We start from the raw sequence: 20,732 nt of genomic DNA, 5'->3' as shown, positions 1-20,732 counted from the left end.
AACAACTATACTGCAATTTTATAGCCCCACAGCCCAAGCCCCGCGAGCCTGAGTCAGTTGACCCGGACCACCCGCTGTTGTGCTGTGGGTCTTTTATCACAGTGTAGACATACCCCAAGTGTCTTAGGCAGAGCCAAGCGAGACCACTAGCCTTTCACCCACCCTTTCTTTCTGAGCTTCCATTTTAGTCCATTGCTCACTTTGATGTAGAGTACATTCAACCCAAGAGAGGGCCTCTTTTTATTTCAGTGGGGATAGAAGACATGCAGCACAGGGCCATTTGAGTGTGCTGCTTTGTTGGGTTTTTGTTTTGGATCCATAAGACACAGAACCAGTTAATTCAGTTCTCTCCCTTCCTTACTGCTAATGATGGCAGCTTCACCGAGTGCCTTGTTGCTGTGACTGAAACAATAGACAATCTCCCTGGTGACATTGCTGCGAGCATGACCTTTTCCTCCTGAAAACTTGGAGCTTCACTTTCATCAGGGCCACTGCAGCTGGAACAAACTTGCAAGAGCCTGTAGATCTCCTGGAGTGGCCTGGCTGGTGAGATATTTCTAATTGTCCCAGGTGGGGTGAGACAGGATCACGGGATGCTGCCTCTGCACAACTGATGGTTGAGGACTATATTCTGCCTGGCCTTTATGTGGGTATGCGGTGGGAGGAAGGTGCAAGGAGCCATCTTTTTGTGTGGCCCCTTTAAGGATCAGGCATTTCTGCAGACCCTGCGTTCAAGGAGGTGCAGGGATTGTGTCCTCCCTACTCCTCCAAAGGTGCATGGTATTTCAAATGGACATAGAGGAGGTGGAACTATGGCTCTAGCATCAGGAGGGAGCAGACTGTATCCTACGAAGGGCTTTTGTGATGAGCGTGCTTCACCTGTGACCAGGGAATTCAGGTAAGCAGAATGCTCTCCAGTACATCCTCTAGAATAGTGCTGCCTCCACATTTTTTTTCTCTAAGGGCTGTGCCTAACTGGCACAATCTAGCCTTGTAAGATATAGTTGGAGCATCAGGGCTTTGGATCCAGCCCTCGGGATTTGCCCCCTGTGGTGCCACAGGCCCCGCGCCGCTCTCTGAAGCAGCCGGCACCACGTCCCGGGGGGGGGGGGGAAGGGAGAGGGCTCCGTGCGTTGCTCCAGGCACCGCCCCCGCAGCTCCCATTGGCCGGGAACGGGGAACCGCGGCCAATGGGAGCTTCGGGGAAGGTACCTGGAGGTGCGGCAAGGGCAGCGCACAGAGCCCTGTGGGCCCCCCCTCCCCAGGGGCCGCGCAGGGACATGGTGAGCAACGTGGCGTGGGGCCAGGGCAGGCAGCCAGGGAGCGCGCTGCTGCAGGTAAGCAGCACCGGGCCGGAGCCCGAACCCCTCCTGCACCCCTCCCCCCCAACTTCCTGCCCTGAGCCCCTTGCCTGCACCTCGCACCCCAATCCCCTGCCCTGAGCCCCCTGCCTGCACCTCGCACCCCTCCTGCACCCCAACCCCCTGCCCTGAGCCCCCTGCCTGTATCTCGCACCCCAACCCCCTGCCCTGAGCCCCCTGCCTGCACCTAGCACCCCTCCTGCACCCCAACCCCCTGCCCTGAGCCCTCTGCCTGCACCTCGCACCCCAACTCCCTGCCCTGCACCCCTCCTGCACCCCAACCCCCTGCCCTGAGCCCCCTCCCGCACTCTGCACCCCTCCTGCACCCCAACCCCCTACCCTGAGCCCCCTGCCTGCACCTAGCACCCCTCCTGCACCCCAACCCCCTGCCCTGAGCCCCCTGCCTGTATCTCGCACCCCAACCCCCTGCCCTGAGCCCCCTGCCTGCACCTAGCACCCCTCCTGCACCCCAACCCCCTGCCCTGAGCCCCCTCCCGCACTCTGCACCCCTCCTGCACCCCAACCCCCGTCCCTGAGCCCCCTGCCTGCACCTCGCACCCCTCCTGCACCCCAACCCCCTGCCCTGAGCCCCCTGCCTGTATCTCGCACCCCAACCCCCTGCCCTGAGCCCCCTGCCTGCACCTCGCACCCCTCCTGCACCCCAACCCCCTGCCCTGAGCCCCCTGCCTGTATCTCGCACCCCAACCCCCTGCCCTGCACCCCTCCTGCACCCCAACCCCCTACCCTGAGCCCCCTGCCTGTATCTCGCACCCCAACCCCCGTCCCTGAGCCCCCTGCCTGCACCTCGCACCCCTCCTGCACCCCAACCCCCTGCCTGCACCTAGCACCCCTCCTGCACCCCAACCCCCTGCCCTGAGCCCCCTGCTGCACCCTGCACTCCTCCTGTACCCAACCCCCTGCCCTAAGCCCTCTGCCTGCACCTCGCACCCCAACTCCCTGCCCTGCACCCCTCCTGCACCCCAACCCCCTTCCCTGAGCCCCCTCCCGCACTCTGCACCCCTCCTGCACCCCAACCCCCTTCCCTGAGCCCCCTCCCACACCCCGCACCCCAAACTTTATGATGTTCGCCTTTAAAAAATAAAAGAAAATTCCCTGGGTGCACACCCTAATGAAATGTGCTGCGCACGCCTATGACTTGGAGCAACTGGTTCTGTGGTAGAAGGCTGCAGGTTGCAACTCTATGCTTTCATGCTTTGAGAGCATGTGTATGTCAAGTTACAGTGCAGCCTGCATCTTGCCACTGAAATTGAAAGAACTTTGCTTAATAGATGCGTATTTGTGTTGCATGAGATTCAGAGTGCACTTCCCTGGTACTGTGGAGCACAAGAATGCATCTGAGAGAGCTGTAGCAGCTCTCATTACCTAGTTTTGTGGAATGTAAGAGCAAAACCATAGAACATAAGGACATAATTTCGCAAGAGCCAGTATATGTATTGAACGGTAAAACAAATGTAGGTGATTTGTCTTTGTTCTGCTCAGCTTGTATGTTAGCATCCTCTGACATTGGCGATTTGTCTTGGTTCCTTTAAATTCCTAAGTGGATTATAATTTTTCTCATGGTATTAGTTGACAACAGTCATTTTTCATGGCTTTACTGCATTCCTCAGATATTTAGAATTTTTTAAGGGAAGGAGTTCAGTAAGAGGCAGCCATCTCCAGGGCATGTAGTGTAATGCAAACTCTGCAGATGAAATAGCTCAGGAATGTATTCTGTAAACTTTGATGTAGTTGCTATGCTTAAAAAAAACACAGGATTTGACCCACTGTGGTTTACAGTATTTAAAGCATATAATTATGTACATGTCAAATGTAAATCCTTTAAATACTGTGGCATGGGCAAATTCCTCAGTACTAATGTACTTCAATAACTCTGGAATATGCAGCCTGAAATAATAGTGAAGTTTGCTTATAATGAGGATGTTCTTTATCTTTTCAAACACTAAAAGGCTCAGAAGATATGGCCATGTAACTTAACCTCATCGCTTTCATATATACACACTTTTCATGGAGACTGCCCATTGAACAAATTTGTCTTGTGCCTAATATTGTGTTGTCATTTATGAGCCTGTAGAAATATGCCTTATCTAATTAGATTAGTAATGATTCTATTTCATATATGAATTACAGCAGCATAAGCAGAAAATAGTCACACACGCAATGTCAAAATAAACATTTATGTCCTAAGAATATTCTCAGGTGATGTCACACCATCTGTCCCACTATATCCTGTCAGAATTTTTGCTGCAGCAGCATCAGGTACTTTGGCAAGATCTGCAGGCAACTGTAGTAACTTTACAGCTGCCTTTAACTTTGCTTTTATATTTAAGTAGCATAAAGGCTCTGTGATCTGCTCTGTATTCCTATATACATAACGTCTCTTTGATTGCAGTTTGGAGTCTGAGCACTCTAGTACATTATTTTCCAGACGGTAAAATAGTATAATGTCTGAAGAAATGTTTTACCAGATTATTTTGCAAGACAATAATGTTGGGATTCCTTCCAAGACCTCTTCCACTTGGCTTATCCAGAATACCTCACCCAGTTCTGGGAGAACACTTTATCCCATTCTCAGGATCCCAAACAACTCAATTTGATTCCTGCTCAGCACTCAGGTTACTTTATTAGGCATGTGACAGCTCTATGCCCTCGTGGATAAGGCCACCCAGATGCAGGGGTTTAGGTACTGGGTGATACCAATTCCAGTTCCAGTTCAAGCATGTCACATGTTAGACAGTTTATATACATTTTCCCCAGCCATAACATCTATACTTGTTGAATCTAATTGGGTTGGACATTGTGCAGATCATGTAAGGACCAATCACTTTGGAGATTGTGTAAGGACCAATTGCTTATTTCCTCCCTTTATCTGCATTTCAAGTTAATCAGTTCAGGGTGTTCCCACTTATCTCAACTAGCCCTGGAAACACTGTCTCGGGCACACAGCCTGTCAAATCATTGTTTACAGTTGAACCTTGCACTCAAATTTTACTCATGTCCAGCAAGATCTATGCCTACAGTTACGTGCCCCAAATTCTCATGTGTTATCTTCATACAGTTGTGAATTTATCTCAAATTATAGTCACCACCTAAAATCTAGTGTTCTTGCTTGCTTGCTTTCCCTGGTCACCAGACATTTAAGAGGTAAACCTAGAACAGCAGTGGTTCCCAACAATATTATATATTAATTTTTGTATGGGCTTGGCGCGCCAAGATAATACAATGATGTGTATCTGGATATAGATCACATGTAATTGAAGTAGTGTATGTGTATTTTGTGTGTATAGCAAGGATGTTTCATCTGCAGTTATTCAATTATCAAGTAAAATGACAAATCTAGCGACTCTGCAGATATTGTTATGATAATCCCTCATTGTAACTGAATAGTATGATAATTACTGTAATTCTTGTGTAAATGATTGGTATGTGACTTAAACCTGCTCATGCCTTGCTGATAAACTTTCATTCATGCATTCATTCATTCATGCACTCAGTCCCTTCCATTCACTTGTTTATTTTTCTGACCTACGTGCTTGGCTCTTTAGAGTAGAAACACCCTATTTTGACTATGATGCCCCTTTGTGGTTTGTTGCATCTATAAGCAAAGATTGGGAAAGTTTTCTGTGTGCACACCGAGGAAATACGGTGGGGGCTATTTTGAAAGAGAATGCTCCAAGGTAAATCTGTGTAACCGATGTTCACATCTTACGAATTGAGCTTAGGTTTATTAAAGCCTGAAGTGTTAAGCTCTTTTCCCCCCACTAAATAAAATACGTCAGGAGGAGACTGGAATGTATCCGATTATATATGCCCATTATAACAAATAAGTGTATTCTAAATTCAGATTTCATTGCTCTAGATGATTTTACTAGTTTTATCGGTTTACTTGTCCAAGTACAGTTGGTAAAAATATAGTCAGTCTACTTTCTTTTCCTCTGGGTTTTGCACATTTGTTAGGGAAAGTTGTATTCAGTTATTATTATTTATTTTTATCCCAAGCCCTAGGCATGGACCAGGACCCCATTGTGCTAGGTGCTGTACAAACACAGAAGAAAAAGACAGACCCTGCTCCCAGGGGCTTACGGTCAAAGTGTAAGACAAGTGACAAGAGATGGAAACAGGGGAATACAAAGAAACTGTGAGATAATATGGGTTAGCATGATAGGCCAGCTGAATGGTTGGATGTTCAGTTTATTTAGGTATGACAGTGTTATTTTAATCTGTTTTGTCTGCAGATATATTGTGAACAAAATAGCCAGGCAGATGTTGAAAACGCAGAGTTGACATTATTTTATGCTTACCGGTTAGAAATTGCTACCTTGTAGCCAGTAGCTATCCAATATTGCAAAGTTTTCGGCTGTTCAGTGACTGCACATTGGTTTTCCCTTTAACTGAGTTAGCAAGATGTTGTTTGTGATCTATGTGGTTAAAAAACAACCATGCTCCTTTCATCTTTTCATGTGGTCTTGTGAGGTGTGGAGCTCTCCCCTGGGTGGGACTTAGCGGCATGCAGTATCAGGTCCTCTTCTTTTTCATTTCAGATTTTACAATGTGCTATAGTCTCAGACAAATATGCAGGGTGTAAACAATGTGGGTAAAATCCTTGCCCCATTGAAGTCAATAGAGGGTTTAACGATAGACTTCATTGGAGCCAGGATTTCACTCTGAGAAGGGAGAGGAATTGTTTTGGGTGGTACCGGTGGCTATAACTAATTATAGTGGAATGAAACTAGAAAGGGGGAAATTTAGGTTGAACATCAGGTTATACATTCTGGCAGCGAAACTGTGAAACTAGCTCCCACAGTAAGTGGTAGAAGCTTGGGTCATTTGAAAGTGGATTCAACAAAGCATTCGGGAATATACCAAAGGGAAAAATCCTACACTGGCAGGGAGATGGACTAGCTGACCTATTAGTTCCTTCTTATTACTATAATTCTAGGAATTAAAGAAAAATCTCTTCCCTCTCCTTTAGGCAACTGACATTAGCACACTTTTTTTTTTTTTTAAAGAAAGAAATGTTAGTAATGTAACGATTAAGGGAGCTGTTGCACTAGCAGAAACTAAAGATCTCTGTACATAAGACATTAAACTACATGGTGCAGACACCACCACTCTTTCTAATGACCTTGATCTTACTGTGCTCAGGATGGGCTGATCATCACTTTGCTGGCTGTTCTGGTTTTTTAGGTAAACACCTGCCGGCAGTTAATCATGCTTAGCAGGTTTACAGTAGGGGAACTGGTTTTATGATATTGACTCTTGTTCACTAGGGACTGTGCCAAGACCACCAAAGTTACTTCATGGAAATCATGTTGCAAATAAACCATGGTTCCAAAGGTAAATGAGGGCAAGTTTTTCTAATCCACCAAAGCACCCTAATCTTAGCATGAACACACAGACATACTGTTCAGCTTAAATAAACCTCTGTTTTTCTTGTACAATAGTGATTTTTTCTTTTTCTTATTTTCTTACAGTACAACAAACACCTCTTTGTGCACATTGGACATGCCAACCATTCTTACAGTGACCCGTTGCTTGAATCGGTGGACATTCGTCAGATTTATGACAAATTTCCTGAAAAGAAAGGTGGTTTAAAGGAACTGTTTGGGAAGGGCCCCCAAAATGCCTTCTTCCTAGTAAAATTCTGGGTGAGTAAGACATACCATAGAAGTTAATTTAGACTGTGTGTTCACGTTATGTGCTTCCCTACTCTTTCTAAACGTTCACGTACACAGGAATTTATTTTGTCATCACTTAATAACGTGAAGCTGAGTCTCCATCATTTGTGTATATCCTTCATGTGGGACACTAGCAGAAAGCCACTTCTATTGCTGTTTCCCACAACATGTCTGTGTTCCTAGAAAACAACTGTAGTAATTGTAGTGCCTGCCAGCACTTTGTTATGCATGATCCTTTGCCAGTGACAAACAGGTAATAAGTTTTGTTTAAACAGGTAATAAGTTTATAAATGGTGAACTGCCATCTAGTGGTTTGATTGGAGAGCAATATCAGCAACTTAAACGGAGACTTCTGTGTATATTTTTGAGTGTTTTGTATGTTGGACTCTGCTGACGGCAAGTAATATAGTTTTTAGCCTTGAGATCAGCCAATGTTTTCACAACACCGTTATATTTAAAATTAGTATTAAAAAAACTATTTAAGAGTTTGTGATATTTCCAGTGCTGTTGTATAATGGTTTTGGTTGCTTTAATTTCTGCTTCATTGTTGAAGCAGACCTGCCTTCAATTTCTCTAAGTACATTTGGGACATTGGCATGGAATTCTGTTTGCAGAGGAATTATACCTGCCCAAAGTAGCTGTGAGGAGTGGCTGAAGGAGGATTAGAATGAAGAAAAGATAAAAGCTAGATATCAGAAATGTTGAAAGATACCTAAAATATTGGTGTCACTTTAACCATGTGCATCGCTGTACATATACAGTTGGATTTCAATGGACACTTCAATCAATCACCCACTCTGTAAGACACACACATAAATGGCAGTAATCCCCCAAGCTTTTCTAAAAGATTTAACAGCAGACCGTTATAATATCTCATTTTAGCAAGACACCATTTGTTTTACAGTATCTACCATAGAACATTTACTAATACATAGAATCATAAGTGTAGGGCTGAAAGGGACCTCAAGAGGACATCTATTGCAGGCCCCTGCCCTGAGACAGTACCAGGTATATCTAGACCAGCCCTGTCCAACCTGTTCTTTAAAACCTCCAGTGATGGGGCTCCACAATCTCCATGGTAACCTATTGCAGTACTTAATTACCCTTAGATGAAAAAGTTTTTCCTACTATCTATCCTAAATCTTCCGGGCTGCAGATTAAACCAATTACTTATTCATCTACTTCAGATCACTGTCCTCTTTGTAAAATCCTTTAACATATTTGAAGATTCTTTTCTCACTCTTCTTTTCTCAAGACTAAACATTATGAACTATTATAAGGGGGGGAAATCCTAAAAAATAATTGCCAACATGAATTCTAAAACTGCATTTTGTGATGTAAAACATTTGCTTTGTTTTGTTTGTGTGTGTTCCACTTCCCTGATAATTTGCCAAATTTAGTAATTCACAATGGGACTCCCACTCATTCATTAGTGCCAATTAATGAGGTTCTACAGGAGCATAACGTGTTACCTTTCAATACTACTACTACTATGTTGAAAAGTATAAGTAAAGAAGATTGCTCCCATTTATTTCTTAGCAATAGTTTAAAAAAGGTGCATTAATCTGAAATCCTCATATCAAGATTTCCATATTACAGGAAATAAAACGTTTGCTTTAGCTTTATATAATTTATGTTGAAGCTTTTGCCATCAGGAGGACGGGGGATTAGGGGCAGGGAGAAGTGTTCTGCTCTAGCATTCTCTTGCTACCAAAACCAAACCATGTTTTAAGCCAGGAAAATACACCCTGAAAGTATAAACTTGGCATACATTCATTGTTGTGATCATTTGTGCTTGGTTAGCATCAAGAGCAAGTTAAGCATGTGCAGACAAGAGCCCTGCCACTAAGAGCTTACAGTCCTATAAAAATTGTATTGCCATGGTTATATTGTGGTTTGCATATGTAAATAAATATACTGTGAGGTCATCAAGTGGCTCTATCATGAGATCTGAACGTATGAAGTTTGTCCGTGAAGTTTGTCCATGAACAAATGTGGCTTGTGTGGTCTGTCATACTGAGCATTAGGCCCTCATTGGCCTGTTAGACATTTCCTGCTGCCTCACAGGTGCATGTTGCTCTAAGAATTAAAATGTAATGTTTTAAAAATAAGGTTTTCTACCACTAAAATTCTGGAAGCATTTGGAAAATCATCCGGTAGTGAGTTTCAGAAATTCTGTATCAAATTATTACACTCACAACAGGGTCTGAAAAGCTAGTGTAGTGTTTAATGTCAGTTTTTAAAAACATGTCCATAGATATAAATTAGGGCTGGTTGGTTTTCATTAACATTCCCGCTTAAAGCAGAGCCGGAGCTTCAAAAATGAACTTGCTAAGAACAGGCGGCCCAGAGGATTCAGGGGGCCTGGGGCAAAGCGGGGGAGCAGACATAAAAAAAGGCACCACCCGCTGCGGCACTTGTACTCACCGGGCGGTGCTCTGAGTCTGCGGCGGCAGCGGGTCCTTCACTCGCTCCGCATCTTTGGCAGCACTGAAGGACCCACCGCCAAAGACCCAGAGCAACTGAAGGGCCCGCCGCCGAAGTGCCACCGAAGACCCGGACCGCCGCCGGGTGAGTAGCCAGGGAAGGGATTCTCGGCCAGGGCTCGCGGGGCCTGGGGCAAATTGCCCCACTTGCGCCCACCCCCTACCCCCGGGCGGCCCTGGCTAAGAACTTCATTGAATGTAAGTCATGTAAAGGGAAGCAAAACGTGCCTGAAATAATGTCTCTAGTCACACCCCTCTGAGAGAGGGATTATTTTCTCCCTGATAGCTCTTGCTACTGCTGCTGCTCTTACCTGAGACTTCATCCTGCTCCCCAAGTGGGAGTCTTGCTCTGCCAAATTGATGGACCATTCTAGCCTTTACCCAGCTATTTCACTTAAGGGTATTGTCTGCCTTGCAATCCAAGGTGTGATTGTTGCTTGGATAGACACATGCGTGCCAGCTTTGGCCTGGCTAAAAATAGCATTGTAGATGTGGTAGCTTGGGCTTCAGTAACAAGAGTAGGTGCCCTGGGTCTCCAGGGTGCTTGTGCAGCCCATGCTAAGGCCCATGCCATCCTATCTACGTGACTATTTTTAGCCATGCTGTATGGATAAAACTAGCATGGATATGGCTCCACGAGCTGCATTCATGCCTCAGATTGGAGACTTACCCAGAAAATGCATTGAACAAAATGTGCCATACTCTTTGCCAATGTCTAGGGTTTGCAGAGATCAGGGCTGAAATCCTGGTCTCATTAAAGTAAATGATAAAACTTTCATTGACTTTAATGGAGCCATGTTTTGGGCAGAGTTTGCTGAAGAGGGGTTGGATTTTTATTGTCTTGAAAATTGGTATTAAATTCCAATTTAATTCCAATGCTATTGTTTATGTTAAGTAATGAGTGTACCTCCTAGGACAGACTCATGGGTGATAAAACACCAAACTACCCATTCAGCACCTTCAAAACACAGTGTTAATTGCCAGGATTTCAAGCTTTACTCAGCTAAATCTTAGGTTTCAGCAGCACTTCTGCTTCTGCTGCCCCCTTTTTGAGTGGGTAATTGTCTCTAAGGATCAAACTTTCAAAAGAGGGTGTAACTTACAGTCCCTCAACAATATAGGTACCCCTATTGCACTTACCAAACCCCACCTTTGTGCTAACACATGCTTGTACAAGAGAGTCATAGGTTATGCAGGTTGGACCATATGCTTACAGTTACACTTCTGTACTCACACATGTGGGGTTTTATGGGTACATGAGGTATACACCCATTATCCCAACCACTGACAATTTAAATATTTTAATAGGCATTTTCCAAAAAGGACCTTTAAAACCCCCAGAGGAACTGGATTAGTTTTAAAGGCCTAATTACAGTTGAGGAGAAGTTGGTGTGAAATCATTATAGATGGAGATGGTAGTGTACGTATAGTTAAGGTTCCCCAACATTTGCCATTAAAAGACCCTGTTTTCAGTTGCTAATATCTTTGCCAAACTTTAACTATTCAGGCTGAAATTGTCCGTGCCAGGTGTCTGCCTCAGGGTGAGTTTTTTTGCTGTGTCACCAGGTGCAGTAAGTGAGAGCAGGAAGACTGTCTCTCTTGCCAGGGCAGCCTGACTAGCATGCAGAGGGGACAAGAGCCAAACCTGGAGGGTGGGGTGGTAGATTGGAACATGGAGCCTGTGGGAGGGCAGATCTGATGAGTAGACAGGGGCTGGCTAGCAAAGAGACCAAGAGCAGAAGCTGGTGGAGAAATGCGGGTGGATGAGGAACTGAAATCAGAGGAGAAGCCAGGATGGGGAGACTGGGAATAGCCAGGCAAGTAGAATTGGTCAAGGAGTCTGGGAGGGGGAACTGGGATAAGGAGCCCGAGGAGGGTGACTGGGACTGGAATGAGGAGCCCGAGGAGTGGGGGGACTGACTGGGACTACCTAGGTGACTGGGACAAGGAGCCAGAGATGGAAGGAGTAGAGACATGACTGGGGCATGGGCAGAAGCAACCAAGCTTGAGGGAATAGGAACAGAAGAGTCTGTGATCCCCCCCCCACCCCCCCACAGCATAGTCTGCTCCAGAAACTAGAATGGAACCCAAGATTCCTGAGTTTCAACATTCCACTGCAGTCAGAAGATATCTGTGAAACTTACAGGGAAAACATGTCTCTCTTCTCCCTCTAGTGCTGGTCCACAAAGAGGATGACAACCTACTACTACTATCAATTTCTCTGTTAGCTCAAGTGGCAGAGGTCTGTGCTGTGCATCTAGAGGATCCAGCACCTATGATGAATCCTGTTGGTGAAAATATGGTTCCACATGATTAAATTTCTCAGGGGGTTTCAGAGTGGTTTTGTTTTGTTTTGTTTTTGTTATAATGCTAAAATTCAATTTAAAAAACTCAGCTAAAAGAAATGCATGGTTGCAAAGTTGAGCACTCAAAAGTTAGTAAATGCCAGAATTAAGGTTGCCTGCTTACCACAGTGGGAGGAACCTATGCAACCTTAATTCAGCCCCTTTGTGCATATGCATTATGATACAGACATTAATTACATGATCACATCCTATTTTTCCAGAGAACTGATGCCTCACTAAGTGCACAGGATGAACCTGCTCTTGGGATGAATCAGGGTGGTGTAATGAAGGAGAGTGTTGTCTGTATGACACCTGCCTCATTTGTTGCAGAAGCTGGAATGTGTGTAGTGAATGAGGCAGGGAATTGGAGAACGATAAAGGATGTTCTCATGATTAAGACAAATGATTACTGCCCTGGAGCACTGGAATCTATTCCTGCCTGTGCCAGTGTTCCTGTGAGATGCTGGGCAACTCACTTAAATCAGACTTTTTACAGGTGGCCACTAATTGTGTGTTCCTCATTTTTTGAATGACTGATTTGAGATCTGATCTGAGTTGCAGAGTTACTGAGCACCCACAGCTGCAGCTGAAGTCAATGGGAGCTGTGCTTTGAATGTATACACTGAAAAATCAGGTCCTAGGCATCTCAGATGGGGCACCCAAAATTAGTGGGCAGTTTTCACAGGTTCATAGATTATGCGGCCAGGGGACCACTGTGATCATCTAGTGTGAATTAGCTTTAATCTCTCTGGGTCTCAGTTCCCTATCTGCTAAATGGGAATAATACAACCTCACCTCACAATGGTGTTGTGAAAATAAATTAATTAATGTTTGTAAAGAACCAAGATTGTACCATGACAGCACCATTTTTTCCCATAAGGAAATCAATAATAATTGTGTCTTTGAGACGGGGTTTGAATAGTATGCAGTAAATAAAGCCTAGGGGGACACATTGAACGTTGAATAGCTGCTCATTAACTGTGCACAAGAGGCGGCAGGAACCTGTGGCAAAAATATGTGATCATATCATTAAAGACTGCTTAAGCAAAAGGGGGCTGAATTAAGCAAACGTAATGGTATTTTAACCTAGTTTTTTGTGTGTAATAATATACAGATTAGAGAACATGTGATACCAACATTCTTGTTGGTTATATATTAAAAATATTGATGAGAATATGTTTTTGAATCATGAACTTATAATAGGTTCGAGGATTTACTTTTTCCTGGGTTTAGCTAAAGCAGAAGTGAATGTGCCAGTGTTAGAACAGTGTTATGTGTATAACAAAAGCCATGATTCATGTTCCTATAAGAATACATTGCATCAGTCCTTTTCGGCTAGAAAAGTATGTACAATGAACGATACACAGCTAGGTAATTAGTCATGAGAATTAGATCTCAAACTGGCAGATCTATTTTCTTAATTTTGATCATGATATGATGATACTACAGAAAAAATTATTTTAATGTCTAAAACTGTTGGCCCATTCACAAGTATTGCTACTAAAATGCTGGCAAGGTCTAGGTTATCATCAGTAAATGCTGGGCAACCCTGACTTCTCAGAACACTTGTGGAATTTTGAGGTCATAAATTTTTTTTAAAATGTTCTCCTATGCACCTGTTCTTTTTTTCCCTATTTTTCAACATGTGCCTGTATGTACAGAGACACACACATATACACTTATGAGTCAATATCAGCCATTTCTCTCTACTTTAAGAAATACAACTCTTCACAGGTACCCTTAATGCAGTGTATTTCTGCTAATTCTTAGCATTCTCTCCCTTTCTTAGCAGCTGCACCCCTTCCATCATTTTTTTGTCTCCCACCCTCTCCTGCTCCTTACTATTAAAGCACAGATTGCTGAGCCCTGTACAAAATGCAGGGGAATACTTAGTTTTTTGCCTATTGAGAGTATACAATCAAAACAGGCCAACAAGACAATACAGATAAAACTCTGGATACCTACAGGAAGGATGGCAGTACTGCACTACTTTAAATGATCAGTGCATAATCACACTGACCGTTTCCATTGCTTTTTTAGGCTTGGTGGAATTAATGTAATTAAAAAGAGGGATTTGAATGGAGAGAAGGTGGTCTGTGTGTGCCTCAGGAGCCAGGTGTATAAGGGCAGTATGGAAGAAAGCCTGGTGAGGAGTGAAGGCAAAAGAAGACAAGGGACTGTGGGCAAAAAGTAAGAGAGAGGAAGTAGAAGAACATTAGGGCAGATAAGCAGGCAGGAGTGGTAGTGGTGTGTGCACCTGCGGAGGTGGAGAAACTTGAACTTGTTGTGGAAGGTGAAGGGAAGCCAGTGGAGGGATTCAAAGAGAGGGTGGCATGGTCCAAGCAATGGGTGAGGAAGAGTATTTTATGGTAGCTGTGGTGGTATTTTGAATCGGGGAGAAGGCAGTGAGGTGCAAGGCAGGGAGACTAGAGAGGAATGACCAAGTTGATAGATGACCAAGACATAGACAAGTGGTTTAGCCATGGAGACATAAAGGAATGTTCCTTTTATCTTACCTCTCCAGTTAGGGTTTGGGCTTTACAGCAGATTGTTTTTGTATAATTTTCTCTGTGACAGATATAAAAACTTGCTAAAAAAAAAAAAGGGTTGAGATCTATAAAAAGACACTTGGCCATCATGGAATTTGGCTTTGCAAAGTGTCAACTACAAAGCAAATTGCCATATTTCTCTGCAGGGGTTTGTTCTTTCATATGAATTACATCTAATCTGACATACAACATGATACCAACAAGTAAAGAAGCCCTCAGCCTCAATTTTGGTGAAGAATCTAGATGGTGTGTTTTTTGGTCTTCTCCATATCTGTATCTAAATCTTGCTGCCTCTTCCTTTGTCTCAAATATCCATCCCCTTCTGTCTGTTCAGAGCACCTACCCAGGCCCTTATCTTGCATCTTGAATACTATAATCTACTCCTCTTTGCCCTTGATGTCTACAGCTATTGCAGATGCTACCACTAGACTCATCTGCCTGGCACATTATGATAACCACCTTTCCCTTCTGTTAACTTATCCTATTTTAATCCCTCCCACCTTTACTCTGTTGCCTACAGATCACTACCATTTGGCACTAGTTTGGCTGACAAGCACTTGTTCCTAGTAAGAGCACTGTTATCACTAATTTATCCATGCACACCTGTCTCCCTTCCCTCACTCCCGTCCTGCTCTTGTTCATCTGTTTGTTTGTCATGTTTTGTCTGGATCTTAGATTGTGAGTTCTTTGGGGCAAGGATTTTCTTTTTGTGTTACTACTTTGCACAGTGCTTAGTGCCTGTATAATGGGTCCTGATCCTTGTTGAGAATCCTTAGGTGCTACTGCAGTAAAAATAATAGTAATTTGGTTGTACATTATGGGCCAGATCTTGCTCCCAAGGAAAGCAGCTTTGACTTTGACCATTAATTTCTGCAGGAACAAGAACAACCCCTAGGAGTAAATACATCTAAAATGAGTGAAAGGCTGGTCTCTGGATAGTCACACAGTAGGAAAGAACAATCATTATAAATTAATGCCTGGCTTTATTGCTTTCTTACTCTGCTACATTAACTACCTTAATTTTAAATGCTTTCAGTAGTTTGCATTATGCTTCAAACTGATGAAAGCTTGGTCATATGTCAGTGCAACTCTGTGAAACAGAGAATGAAACTCATCTGAAGATGTCTGGGTGATATTAATTGATTTTTTTTTTTTAATGAATGCCTCCATTTGCAGGAATCTGCAATGCAAACAAGCCGTTATTAGAAAGTAATACATATTATAATTAGGGCAAGCTTTTAAAGATGCTTTGAAGTCCTAAACATTTTTGAAATTCAAATGTGGAATGGAAATAAAGGAATCTGCACAATAAAGGGACATTAAATTATGTCCAAAAAAAAATCACTGTTTTATAGATGTAAATATATGCCATAATTAGTGGTAAGTAACATGAGTAGGATTGTTGAGTTTATTCCTATTCTTATTTAAAACAGCTGTGGCGTGAAAAATAATTCTGCTTCTCTTTGCAATATGCTGTAACAAACAATTTACCCATGTAGTCAGTGTTCAAAAATGGCTTGTCCGCATGGTTGCCTCCCACCCCCCACAGTTCCTCCCCATGTGCTTGCAGCAGACTTTCTGGACATAGAAATTCTTTGTGTTCTTCATTCACAAAAAAAGTTGTTGCTGCTGTTTTTTATCTTTTAAATATGGTTGTTGTTGTTTTGTGTGGGTTTTTTTTTTTTTTTTGCAAAAGAAGTGAAGTTTGGAAACCCCCCTGCTCACTCACCACTCCTGATTGGCAAATGATTTGCAGTTCACAAATGTAATCTGTGATGTGGATTAGTCTACAACCAGCATGCAAATGTATTCAGAAGAAATTAGAAATGGAAGAAAGCAACAGTTCCCCTCCTTTTTCTTCCCCCTCCCCTTTATTTTTAAAACTGGACCCTCTCTGCACAGCGATCTCATGTGGTGCTTTTGCAGGACTTCTTCACAAATTGATACAAGGGCATTAGTGCCTCAGAATCAATAATGAGTCAAAAGGGAAGAGCAGCTGGGAGGAGGGAGCAGCTTGGCCTGTCCATCACAAGCCTAACCATGTGGCAGACCTGGAAGCAATTCCAAAGCTGCAATGTAACTATGTGCCAAGGACCCAGATGCTACCATTGGAAAACATTGCTTCACAATTTGGAATCTCTGCCTTTGATTACTGTTCCGAGAGAAAGAGGGGAGATATAATGTGATCATATGAATGACACCTCTTTGCAGTCAGTAGTAGTTAAACCTATAAGTTGTTAACAATACATTTAATTTTAACTACTGAATGTTTCTGTAAATTATGCTGGTTGCTGCCCAAATACCCTTATGTTACTAATAAGTGCTTTTTTCTTTCTGTTCGACGGGGAGAATTTAGAGTCTTTCCCTGCAGTTGTTGCCAATGCTGCCTTTTGGTTAGCCAAACCCATTATGACACAAGCAACCTATCCCCTTCTTACTGTAGAGACAGAGCAATGATCCATGTGAAGTTGTTTGTTTGTTTGAAGCCAGTTCTGTTTCCGTACGTGCTGTGATGCAGCATGTCAGACACTTGATATTGTTGATATACAAAGTTTTCAGTGCTAGATGCTGGCAAAATACATTGTAGTGATGAGTGAATCTGTTATATTGTATGTGCATTGCTGTACAAAAGGAACAAGTGCTTACAAGCAGGGTAGGTCCATCTCCTAAGACTTGTTCAGCACTTTACAGTTCAGTGATAAAAGAAAATCTCAAAAATGAAACACATAGGTGTCTTTTTTATATATAACCTAAAAATAAATAGTTTGAAAATGTGTGAAGTTATATTTTTAGTTCACTGATCTTATCATTTAAAATCCAAAAGTCCAACTTTTACACTTTAAGCAGAAGATCATTGTATAAATATGGTGATCAAAGTTTTTGGTTTTTTTGTTTTTGTTTGTTTGTTTGTTTCCTGGTTTTAAGACCAAACAGCAGCAGATATTAAATTACTCTGCCTTATTTCTGTATCTCTAGACTTGTTATTTAGGCTTGAAAAGCGAGGCCTATGCGGTTGACCTTTTTGACAATATGAACACGTGAGGAGCATTTTAGAGATGACTTCTTATTTACTTTCGACATAAGTGAAGCAGAGAAAGGAAATGCTCTGTTAATAAAACTTTAACTGTGGGGGCAATAGAAATTACTATTTTTGAGAGATTATTACTATCATCCACCATGAAATAACTATTTTTTAAGAAATACCTGTTCTTAAGATATTCCAGTAGAGCAGCTCTGGCATGGTTGAATGGCTGTCACTATATTTCATGTTCAAATATAATTGCGGACCAGCTAAGATGGCAAATTGGTTATTACTTTTAGTTCAGAACAATTTTTTACAGATCACCACCAACACTGTATTAACATTAACCAGTGAACTAATGAAAAAAGTGCAAGAAACAACTAGGAATAAAGATAGAATTTTCTTCTGTTAGTACATGACTACAGGACTGTTTGTGTTACTGTATGTGACTCTCAAGTGACTTCTCCACTGATTAATTTACCAAAGCAAGCCTGCAGTAATATCAGACCTCTGATTTCTTCTCCTCACCACTAATTACCTCAATATTAGCCATTATCGGCATATTGCCTGCAAATGTTTTTTCCACAGAAATGGAATGTAGCTGCTAAGTAGAATTTAAAGAGTTGCTGCCTAGTTAAAAATTAAATAGTGGACACAAGTGACTTGATATTATCAGAAGTGTGGATTACACATGATCTAATATGTAAACTTATTTGTAAGCTAGGTTTTAAAAAGTAACCATATAAAAAGGAAGATGTCCCTGATCTTCCTGAACATGTTCAGAAAGTACCAGGAGAGATTTTTGTAGTAGTTTACTTAAATCTCTGTTAACAATAAAAACAAAGCTGGAATTGAGAGTTAAACAGCTAAACTGGCAGAAAGTACATCTGCCCACTGAAACTCCCACCAAAGATTCAGCTGATTCTTGGGCTTTTTTTTTTTTTTTACAATAGTTGGCCATATGTTGTGACGCCTGGAAATTATTATTTTCTGAGAGGTTTAGTAAACAACTTTATACATAATGGGGCAAATCCTGCCCTTTCCCTGCAGGCACGAAATATGTGACCGTTGCCAGCGTCGATGCTAGAACAAACAAATCTAGCTGTGAGGACTTCAATGGATGTGTTCAGTCCCTATATCAGCTGTTTTAGGGCTGATTAAGAGGAGGCCTTAAAGAGTGGCTCACAGATTATGAGGTGAACAGTGGCAGAACAGCTTCACTGCTGCTGCAAGCATTGGGAGGGGGAACTCAGCCTCTGACCCATGATGCCCTTTTCTAATATATTTAGTCATGCTGTGCGCACGGACTAGAATTTGGCTTTAAGTAAAGACAAGGTAGCAGTGAGGCAAACAGAACCATGATCTCTTCTTTTCTCTTTAACCTGTGAGCCCCAGTCTATGCTAAGATAGTGTGGTGATAGAGACTATGAGTGGCTGGATAGATATTCACTCCGTGTAGAAATAGCTAAAGAAATATAATTATTTTTTAAAATAGTTTTCTTCCAGTAGGCCCCACTTCATCAGGGTGCATGTGCCTAACTTTAAGCAAGAGAGCAATCCCATCTAAGTCAAGGGGATTTAAGTATCTTGCTGAATCAAAGCCATATTACTTATTATCAGTGATGGAATCCTCTCTCTATGATACCCCCTCTTTTCTATCACCTCAAACGTCTTCCTTTGTGGTGAGGTGTCATTGCTTTCAGAAAGGAAAACAGAAATATAATGGTACTGATCCTCTGGTGCAGACATGCTCCTTTCAGGGCAGGATTCATGAAGAGGAAAAGAAGGCTCTACTCCTTTTCTTCACCGCAGTCAACACCCGGACCAGCCTCTGCCCTTAGTACTTGCATGCTGTTGTGGCTGGCCAGACCTAGTAGTCAGAGCCAAAATCCTCAGTCGTGAGACAGGAGTCGAGAGTCAGCTGGGTAAGGATACCAGGAGGTCAGAAGCAGGAAACAAACTGGAGATCAGAACAACGAGTCAGGAACCAGAGTTAGGCTGGGTCAGGAGACCAGGGGGTCAGAGACAGGATACAAACTAGAGGTCAGGAACTACCAAACAGATGCCAGGAGTCAAGCTGAGTTGGAATGCCTGGAGATCAAGTCAGGGGAGCAGTAGGGAGCAGAAAGCACAAAGGCAAACAGGGTGAGCCCAGTTGTTCAGACAGTTTCCTGTTCCTGCTGCAGGCTTAAGTAGGGCCAGTCGGCCACTCTGGAACTTTGCCAATCAGACCTCAGGGGCAGAGCCTCACACTGCATCTGGGCTTCATGGGTCTTAGGTTAGCTCTTGCCAGCAGGCTGCAAGGTGGAGGGTCATAGGATGGCTGCTCTCATGAACCTTGCTGGCCCGCATTCAAGACCCATGGGTCATGACATTGCCACCTTCCCTTGTGGCTTCTGTGGAAGGCCCACACCAGGATGGGAGTGAGAATGTTTGTAGCTGGCTCCCAAGTGCATTCTGCCAGGCCATAACTTTCCCAATCAAACAGGTACCATCATTTGCCCTGCTTAATCTTACAGACGAGAATTTTGTGTACAGCATATTTCTCCTGACCCTGTACATACACTGGTGAGGCTGGTGATTGGGCTTTATGAGAAACTGTGTTCCCAATGTATGGTTTTAGAAGTGAGATATTAAATATAGGGTGCACTCTAAAGGATCAAGGGAGCTGGATGGGGTAGATTTGTTGCCGAATCCAGTAACGGGCCATGGAACCAATAGTATAGTTTTTGAGAGGGTCTGTCCGTGTGGAGATGTTCTGTTGAAAGCCATATCTGTTCTCCTACAGAATAGGGGGAGGGGTCCTGTTGTCTACATTTGTCTGCGTACCTTTTGGAGTTCTCCTTGCTCTTTTCAAGGTGTCCCTTCACCACCTCTTGGACCTGATGGATGTGTTGTACTAGCTCTGAGGCAGATGTGTTGGGGGAGGATGTGGGTAGTTGTGGGTGAAATCAGGTGTGGTACCCATAGTTAATAAAGAAGAGACTGTGGCTTGTGGACGCATGGTCCACATCATTGCACAAGAATTCTGCATAGGGAAGTAGTGAAGACCAGTCACCCTAGGGACGGTTGATGTCATAAGTATTATTTGAGGATCTAGTTGATTCTTCCTGTTGGACTGTTTTACTGAGGATGGTAGGCAGAGGACAGTTGTGCATGGACTGCTAATAAACATAGGGCCTCGTGCCAGAAGCAGGCAGTAAACTTTGGCCCTTGGTCAGAGGTGACATGATCAGAAAGTCCATGAAGATGGCCTACGTTGTTTATCCAGAG

General features: G+C 43.2%; 1 protein-coding gene across 1 annotated transcript in view; it reads left to right on the top strand.

The window, feature by feature from the left end:
- TEAD1 (TEA domain transcription factor 1) overlaps positions 1-20,732 on the top strand; it is a 49,523-nt gene that overhangs the window by 15,799 nt on the left and 12,992 nt on the right. Inside the window, exon 5 of the mRNA XM_065402395.1 lies at positions 6,854-7,027. Coding sequence (XP_065258467.1) covers positions 6,854-7,027 — 174 coding nt within the window. The remainder of the gene's footprint in view (positions 1-6,853; positions 7,028-20,732) is intronic.

This window comes from Emys orbicularis, chromosome 4 (assembly GCF_028017835.1).
Source record: "Emys orbicularis isolate rEmyOrb1 chromosome 4, rEmyOrb1.hap1, whole genome shotgun sequence".
NCBI lineage: Eukaryota > Metazoa > Chordata > Testudines > Emydidae > Emys > Emys orbicularis.
The sequence above is the reverse complement of the archived record's forward strand: the minus strand, read 5'-3'. Positions and strand labels throughout refer to the sequence as shown.